Source organism: Scyliorhinus torazame, chromosome 10 (genome assembly GCF_047496885.1).
Source record: "Scyliorhinus torazame isolate Kashiwa2021f chromosome 10, sScyTor2.1, whole genome shotgun sequence".
Lineage (NCBI taxonomy): Eukaryota > Metazoa > Chordata > Chondrichthyes > Carcharhiniformes > Scyliorhinidae > Scyliorhinus > Scyliorhinus torazame.
In genome coordinates, this window is record NC_092716.1 from 6,630,645 (window position 1) to 6,639,818 (window position 9,174).

Consider the following 9,174-nt stretch of genomic DNA (forward strand, 5'->3'; position numbering starts at 1 on the left):
AATGGGGCACTAAACATTGTAATATTGCACACTCAAATCTTATTGCTGGAACATTTTGCAGAAACTCTGCATGTGAACAGATCAGACAAAACGTGTTCTCCAACAGAAATTGCGAGTCATGCAGAGGTTAGCACTGCTGCCACACGGTGCTGAGGACCCGGGTTCAATCCCGGCCCCGGGTCACTGTTCGTGTGGAGTTTGCACATTCTCCACGTGTCTGTGTGGGTCTCACCCCCACAACCCAAAAAGATGTGCAGGGTAGATCGATTGGCCACGCTAAATTGCCCCTTAAATGGAAAGAAAGAACTGGGTACTCCAATTTTTTTTTTTAATTGGTCTCAAAAGTAGCTGAAGCAACATCACTTAGTCACATGCATCAAGGTTAGCAGTAAATTCCTGGCAGTATTCCTTCTGTGTATATTTATTAAACATCAACAACTATTCAGTAACCAAGTAAATTACTTCGCCATCAAAAGGCATTTTAACAAAAAAGTTCAAGTAAACAACTCATGTTTTTACAAAGTTAAACGCACGATATAAACTCAAGTTATTGATGTGTAAATATGAATATTGAAGTCAGTTGCCCAGCAAAAGCAAATATATATATTTGATATTTACTTAACCAGTAACATATGTGGCTAGTAGCTTAGATACGGAAAGAATACAGCAATGATAAAAATAACTTGCTTTGCATGGGTATTTGATGACATCTTCACTCATGGAGTGCTCAGGATTAATACTCATTGGTTCTGTGCTTTCAACAGCACTCACCTGGTGGGATGGTGAACCCAGAAGCAAGCTGTACTGTCGGTTGTTGTGGTGGGCAGATGATAAACTGTGGGGCGGCAATACGGTGGGATGGACCTATCCCAGGACGAGGAGGCTGTGCTTGAGTGGCTGATGCATGGATGATACCAGGGGCAGATGTGATGACTTTTGTGATTCCAACATGGGGGCGTGCGATCATGTTGACTGCAGACTTTGCCGCAGCATTGATGCTGACCGGGAGACTGGCTAAAGGCAGAGAGTTGGTAACTGTACATTGTAGCTGATTGCTTGAGGTGTTGGCCATAGTGACAGAAGCAGCTGGGTTGTTCAATAGACTGAGTGTAACAGGCTGAGATTGAGCGTGCAGAACAAGCTTTGTCTGTGACGTGGAGTTTGTATTGGTGGATGTGGGGGTGGAAATTGGACGACTGACAGCAGCAATCTGATTGACCAATTCTGTCACTGTTGCACTTTGACAGATCCCTGTCCTTTCCCCAACTTGCAACGGTCCAGGTGCACTCACTTTGGAATGTCCATTCTGTGAGAGTGCCGTGCCCACAGCATTGCTGGCAATTACAGTGTGCATTGGCGGTCTTTGCAGGGTGATGGTAGGGGTGCTGACACGATCCACCAGGATGCCAGCTTGAGACACAGAGTGAGGGTTAAGGGTGCCGTTCTGAGATGGGTTACATGGTGAGTTGATGCTGGTGATGGGGGGCACAGTCAGGGCACTGGGGTCAATGGTGCCGGCAGCCCCAGAGTTGGCGAGGTGTTTACAGGTCCCAGAGGGGGTTCCAGTGGACAGGTGCAGAGCAGTAGTTACCCCAGGGGAGTGACAGCTGGTCACCACCCCATTGGCAACTGGAGGCGGGGATCGGGCAGCCTTGCCAGCTGTAGGCAGGTGGTTTGAGGCCGGGGTCTGGTTTGTGGTCACCAGGCCCAGGGGGGGCACACTCCCCCCTGGGTTGGGGGCAGCCAGCGGTGCAGAGCTGATGCCGGGCGAGGGGGAAGGAGGCGGCGGCCGCTCCGACTGAGAGAGGCGGCGGGTCCCGGGGGTGGCGGCAGCTGGAGGCCGGGCTCCGGCCGCTGAGGTGTCCGGGGAGAGGAAGCTGTTGGCGGGAGATGGCGGCAGCTCGCCGGCGGAGGCTGCTGGCTGCCTGAGGCCGGGCCCGGCGACTGCCTCCTGCCCGGAGCCGGGGGTCGGAGCGACAGCAGCGGCTTCGTTCCCGGGCGGCGATGGCGCCCTGCCGCCGGCTCGCGGCTGTCCGGCCGCCGGGCCCCCCTCTCCCTGCGGGGCTGCCCGGCCCGCCAGCTGCGACTCCAGCGAGCCCACCAGGTCGCTGACCGCCTTCTCGTCCACCTCTGACAGGAGCAGCTCCTCCAGCGGGTCCGGGCCCGCCGCCATCTTACTCCGGTGCCCGACCGCGCATGCGCATGCGCAACCCCAGGCTCCTCCCACCGGCACGGTGCGCAGCCCCAAGCCCCTCCCACCGGCCCGCGCGTGCGCAACCCCCAGCCTCTCCCACCCGCCCGTGCGTGCGCAGCGCCAAGCTCCTCCCACCCGCCAGCCTGCGCGTCGGCAGCCCCAAGCCCCTCCCACCTGCGCGTGGGCAGCCTCAAGCCCATCTCCCGGCCCGGCCGCGCGTGCGCAGCCCCAACACTGTGTTTCCAGTGAGCTGCAAGAAGAAAACACAGAACTGGTCTGTTGATGTCTGCAAATCCAAAGACTACAAATATATTGAATGTAACCTCATGTCTGTTGTTAAAGGGGAAGTCTTTTGGATGTTTAAAGGAACAGTTTGAAGGATTATTTAGTGGTGTATTATTTTCGGGGTTATCTTTGAAGTAAGGGGTGTTAAGGGATCCAATGTTTATTTAGAAGGTTAAGTTGAGTTCATGGAATAAACATTGTTTTGTGTTAAAAACCACGTGTCCATAATTGTAATCCCACACCTGGGGAACAAGCCGTGTGCGTCAAAAGCTAACAATCCATTAAAGGGGGAGGTTGGTTGAACTCCATGATACATTTTGGTGTTCTGAAAACACCTCTGCCATAACACCACCAACACGTCACTCGCTCCACCAGAGGCCCAAACATCCTGGACCACTGCTATCAAACATCAAATATCAAACATGCCTACCGCTCTATCGCCCGCCCACACATTGTTAAATCTGACCACAAGGCTGTGCTCCTGCTCCTGGCTTATAAGCAAAAACTGAAGCGGGAGAATCCGTCAAAGAAAGTTATGCATTGTTGGTCTGAGGAATCGGATGGTCTCCTACGGGACTGCTTAGAGTCAGTGGACTGGTCAGTATTTAAAAACTCTGCGACCAGCCTGAACCAGTATGCCACTACAGTAACCGACTTCATTAGTAAGTGTGTAGAAGACTGTGTGCCAAAGAAGCAAATTTGCGTGTTTCCCAACCCGAAACCCTGGATGAACAGGGATATCCACTGCTCGCTGAAGTCTCGGTCTGAGGCGTTCAAGTCAGGCGACCCTGACTTACACAAGAAAGCCAGATATGATCTAAAGAAATCCATCAAAGATACCAAAAGACAGTACCGGACCAAGCTCGAGTCTAAGGCTAGCCACACGGATCCCCGCTGTCTATGGCAAGGTCTGCAAGACATAACGGGCTACAAGATGAAGGCATGTAAAATCGTCGGCTCCAACGCACCCCTCCCTGATGAGCTCAATGCATTCTATGCCGGCTTTGAGCAAGAGGTCAGTGAGAGCGAGCCCTCCACCCCAGAAGCCGCGGATGAACTTGTATCTGAGATCACCACTGCAGACGTCAGAACAGCCTTCTCGAATGTCCACCCACGGAAAGCCACTGGCCCGGATGGGGTATCCGGATGAGCACTCGGGTCTTGCGCGGATTAGCTGGCGGGGGTATTCGCAGACATCTTCAACCTCTCTTTACAACAATCTGAGGTCCCTATCTGCGTCAAGAAGACGACCATCATCCCTGTACCAAAAAAAAGTCAAGCAGCGTGCCTTAATGACTATTGTCCAGTGGCTCTGACATCCATCATCATGAAGTGCTTCGAAAGGTTAGTCATAGCACTGTTGGAGGGCATTTTGTGATACTGGACTATGATTTAAATTTAGGTGGCCTTGTAACTACATTTGTGCTCCTATATTACTTTTGAATATTCTGATGAAACAAAACAGACTCATTGGCTTAGATGCCTGTTTAGAAGAGGCAAATTGTAGAAATAGATAGTGTATACAAAATGCTGTTAATATCAGAAAAGACACAAAATGTCTTAACTATTTTGCAATATTAATGACACAAAATGGCTGAACAAGCCACATCCCCTGTCTCATGAGACCCAAGCAGTGTGGGTATGTATAGGGAGTATCCCAACAGCTGCTGATAACAGCTTCACAGAACAAGACATGCAATGTATCCTTGATAAAGCTCAAGGTCTACAGCTGTAGACAGGACACATCATTGTCAGTTTTGAATGACTTCTGTATGAAGTTAGGGGCGGGTAAGACAACACCTACTTTAACCATATATGTGATAACTGGGATGCTAGGAAAATTGATTGACTGCATGGAATAAGTGTGACGCGAATTGTTGTTCTCTTTGGTTGGCTCTTAATTTGGCTCTGTTTAATTACGTTTGCTCAAGAGTCGCCAGGTATCTTTCGACACCGCCACAAGGTTCAGAACCGAATACTGATCAATGACTCGATACACCAGTTAGTAAGTTCAAAAGCAATGCTCATTTATTTACACACAGTCAAATCTACTCATGCATAAACTCTACAAACTAAACTACCACTATTACTAAAGCCTATACTTAGCTTCGGGTGCCCACTCAGTCAGAGGAACAATGGCCGTTGCTCGGTTCTCAGGCTGCTGAGTTGAGCTGTTTACAGGGTAGCAACTAGGAGCGTCTATCTCATAGCGTGCGTTGACTTGGAACTTACTTGATCTGATGCAGCTGCTAGGCTGGTCTCTCTCTTCGCTGAGAGCCAAAGCAAAAGGAGAAAGATTCTCCCTTGGGGAATATCTTTTATACTAAAAAGGGCTTTGCGCACTTTTGGGCGGGCCTTGAACTTGGCCTCAACTAATTGGGTCTTTCCAAATCAGTCATATCGATCTTCCTCCAATAGAGGGGTAGTTCCCTGATCGCTGGGCGTGTCCTAGGTGACTGTTGGTCTGCTTTGTTTTAGCCTCTTCTGGCGCCGGGGTGTCTGCCTTAACATTGTGGATCTAAATGTTTCCCTTTTATCCCCGGAGATGGCTCATTAGTATGTAGATTGCTTGGCAGTTTCTGTCCTGTCTGAAAGTTTAAGGTTCTAATCAACAGACAGAGCTTGCACCTGCTTGTTTCTTAGCATTGCCCAATTTTCCCTGCATTCTTTGCAAGTGTCCATTTTGTAATTGGGACGTGGCCATCCCAGATGGCTACAGAATATAGTTGATTAATTGTATGTAAATGAGAATACAACTAATTCCGCCCCTTGAATCTGTATATTAACCCGTGTGAGCCTTAGCTCAAGTGAGATAAGGTGCTGTCAAAGGCTGCGGAGTCTCAGATCTTGTCTCCCAGAATTCTGACATAATAAACTGCTTTTTGTACTTATACTCAGGCCTTCGTGTGAATATTTTCACATCTAACAGCACAAATCAACTCCAGCCTCCCGGATTGCCTTGATCCACTACAGTTCGCCTACCCCTGCAACAGGTCCACTGTAGGCGCCATCTCCATGGCCCTGCACTCGACCCTGGAACACCTAGATAACAAAGACACCTATGTCAGACTCCTATTTATCGACGACAGCTCAGCCTTCAACACCATCATTCCTACAAAACTCATCTCCAAACTCCATGGCCTTGGCCTCGGCTCCTCCCTCTGCGACTGGATCCTGAACTTTCTAATCCACAGGCCACAATCAGTAAAGATAGGCAACAACACCTCCTCCACGATCATCCTCAACACCGGTGCCCCACAAGGCTGTGTCCTCAGCCCCCTACTGTACTCCTTATACACCTATCACTGCGTGGCCAAATTCTCCTCCAACTCGATTTTCAAATTTGCTGATGACACCACCGTAGTGGGTCGGATTTCGAACAATGACGAGACAGAGTACAGGAATGAGATAGAGAATCTGGTGAACTGTGCGATGAGCTGTTAGGGGCTGTTTAGCACAGGGCTAAATCGCTGGCTTTGAAAGCATACCAAGGCAGGCCAGCAGCACGGTTCAATTCCCGTAACAGCCTCCCCGAACAGGTGCCGGAATGTGGCGTCTAGGGGCTTTTCACAGTAACTTCATTGAAGCCTACTTGTGACAATAAGCTATTTTCATTTCATTTCATTCATGACAATAATCTCTCCCTCAATGTCAACAAAACGAAGGAGATTATCATCGACTTCAGGAAGCGTAGTGGAGAACATGCCCCTGTCGACAGCAATGGGAACGAAGACTAAGGAAATTTGGCATGTTAGCTACGACCCTCACCAACTTCTGCAGATGCACCATAGAAAGCATTCTTTCTGGCTGTATCACAGCTTGGTATGGAGCCTGCTTTGCTCAAGACTGCAAGAAACTACAAAAGGTCGTGAATGTAGCCCAGTCCATCACGCAAACCAGCCACCCATCCATTGACTCTATCTATAATTTCCGCTGCCTCAGAAAGGCAGCCAGCATAATTAAGGACCCTATGCACCCCGGACATACTCTCTTCCACCTTCTTCCGTCAGGAAAAAGATACAAAAGTTTGAGGTCACGTACCAACCGACTCAAGAACAGCTTCTTCCCTGCTGCCATCAGACTTTTGAATGGACCTACCTCGTATTAAGTTGATCTTTTCTCTACACCTTGCTATAACTGTAACATTATATTCTGCAGTCTCTCCTTCTGGGGTGGAGGGCTCGCTCTCGCTGACCTCTTGCTCAAGGTAAGACGAGTAGCAAGTAACAGGAGGAGCTATGGGGCAAGGAGTAAGAGAGGTGGCGTAATAAGGACAGGGCTAATAGAAGTGGGAGTAATAGGGATAGGAAGTTATAATGGAGATAGGGAGTAATAAGAACAGTGGGTAATAGGTATAGGGAGTGATAAAAACTAGGGGTAATAGAAACATGAAGTGACTGGGATTGGAAATTATAGAGATGGGATAATAGGCCCTGGGAGTAATGGGGATGAATAGAGACTTGGAGTAATAAGGACAGTAGGTCCTCGGGGCGGTATACTAGAGACAGATATGAAAAGGGTAATGGAGTTACAACACAGATAGAAACAGGGCCAGAGAGTCATGAGGATAGCGGGTAATGGAGGCATCAAGTAATAGGGCAAGGGTAATAGAGATAGGGAATAATAGAGTAGAGCATACTGAGAGTAGTCAGGGACAGGGAGTAATTGGGATTGGGATAATAGGAACTGCGAGCAATAGACACTGGGAGTATTAAGAACACAGAGTAACGAGGCAGTGTGTAGGAACTGGGAGTAACATTGGAAAATGTGGCGAAGAATAATAAAGGAAGGGAGGACTCGGCATAAGGAGCACTTGTGACTGAGAGTAAAAATGACTCTGATAGGGATGTAATAAAGTAATTACAACATCTCAGAAAGCTTTTGAAGAACCTGAAAATGTTAAGTTTGAATTCGAAGCATTTAGGGTGGCACGGGAGCACAGTGGTTAGCACTGTGGCTTCACAGCTCCAGGGTCCCAGGTTCGATTCCCTTGGTCACTGTCTGTGTGGAGTCTGCACGTTCTCCCCGTGTCTGCGTGGGTTTCCTCCGGGTGCTCCGGTTTCCTCCCACAGTCCAAAGATGTGCAGGTTAGGTGGATTTGCCCCTTTGTGTCCAAAAAGATTCGGAAGGGTTACTGGGTTACGGGGAAAGGGTGGGCTTAAGTGGGGTGGTCTTTCCAAGGGTTGATGCAGACTCGATGGGCCAAATGGCCTCCTTCTGCATTGTAAATTTTATTATTTGACCAGGAACTAATTTCTGTCTGGGTTGATGGTTGAATGGGTCTCGGATTTGAACAGGAACCCTGATGAATACTGATGCTGAAACTGTAGAATTCCAGTTGCTTCCTGGGGGTGGATATCTGTCCATTTGGCAACATTAGGCAAATGGTCAGCTTCACCATGAAGCTGACACTCAGTATAACCAATTGTATCGAGGGAACATCTTTAGGAAAAGCTGTTTGACACACCCATTGCAGTTCGCCTACATTTGCAAAACAGAACATGAAAGTGTATCTCATTTAGGCAAGATGGTATTGTGATGAAAATGACCTATTTTCACCTTTTCCTTTCCCAATGAAAATTCATTTCTGAAACAATTTCCTGTTCTTGTCTTCCAGTTTTCAGATGACACACAGTCAGGATGCACATGAATAGTGTGCTTCATCACCTGTTTTCATCACAGCCTCAGTGGAGCATAAACTTGTTGATGGGACCATCAATTCACGAGTGACAGTGAGTGGAAGTGAACTGTGGCTTTAATCGACTAGAACAGGGCCTGCCTGCGACTTCTCCGCTAGTGAGGGCCGCCTGCAGGGCAGCTGCTCTTTGTACCTCCCCTCAAGGGGGTGGGGCCAGGGGCGGAGCCCACAAGGGCACCAACATGACACATTCCGTGTAGTACAGTACAATGGTCCATAGGTGGAGCCCACATGGGCAACAACATGATACAATGGGATACACAATGTGATACAGTGGCGAATGGTTGGTACAATACGTTCACCACACTTGTATTCCCTTGAGTATAGAAGATTTTGGAAGCTCACCAAAAGCAGAGAAGGATTGGGGAGGAAGGTCAGTCGCAGGAGGGGACTCAGATCCCTCCCCAAACGTGACAAACCAGGAAGGTGGACCATCCTGACCTCCCTCGAGAACCCAATGCGGAACAGGATTCCCACCCCCCCCAGCAAAACAAATATAATTATAAACAATGTAAAGGATCCTGGCAGTAATTGTCATAAGTATGTAAAGTTGTGTAGAATGCTTGTGACTAAATGTTAAAAGTCCCAATAGAAACACTTCTAAAAAAAACTGTATGATACACAAAATGTAAATAATGTTGGGAAATAATAGAACTGGGACGACGATCACAGATGCGGTGGCAGCTGGTGATACTTGGTTGGTGTTATTAATGTTTTGGTTATTATCTTATTATCACTGTTGCTATATTGTTCTGCAGAGTTTTGATATAAAGTGCAAAAAGTCCAATAAAGATATTTTCAAAAAGGGGTGTCTGTGTGGAGTTTGCACATTCTCCCCGTGTCTGCGTGGGTCTCACCCCAACAACCTGAAGATGTACAGGTTAGGTGGATTGGCCACGCTAATTTGTCCCTTAATTGGAAAAAAATAATTGGGTACTTTAAATTTATAATAAAAAACATATTTTCAAACAAATCATTTGTGGACAGGCTTCTGGGG

At 48.1% G+C, this 9,174-nt stretch overlaps 1 protein-coding gene and 1 long non-coding RNA gene across 2 annotated transcripts in view; one reads left to right on the plus strand and one right to left on the minus strand.

Moving 5' to 3' along the window:
• Nucleotides 1-2,197, minus strand: part of LOC140430325 (transcription initiation factor TFIID subunit 4-like) — a 510,261-nt gene extending 508,064 nt beyond the window's left edge. The window contains exon 1 of the mRNA XM_072517772.1: nucleotides 772-2,197. Within this exon, the coding sequence (XP_072373873.1) occupies nucleotides 772-2,173 (1,402 nt within the window). The 5' untranslated portion in view covers nucleotides 2,174-2,197. The remainder of the gene's footprint in view (nucleotides 1-771) is intronic.
• Nucleotides 1,324-8,971, plus strand: LOC140430326 (uncharacterized). Its single transcript, XR_011949379.1, has 3 exons — nucleotides 1,324-1,461; nucleotides 5,378-6,686; nucleotides 8,097-8,971. It is a non-coding gene; the product is annotated as an uncharacterized lncRNA (long non-coding RNA).
• Nucleotides 8,972-9,174: the final 203 nt, after the last annotated feature.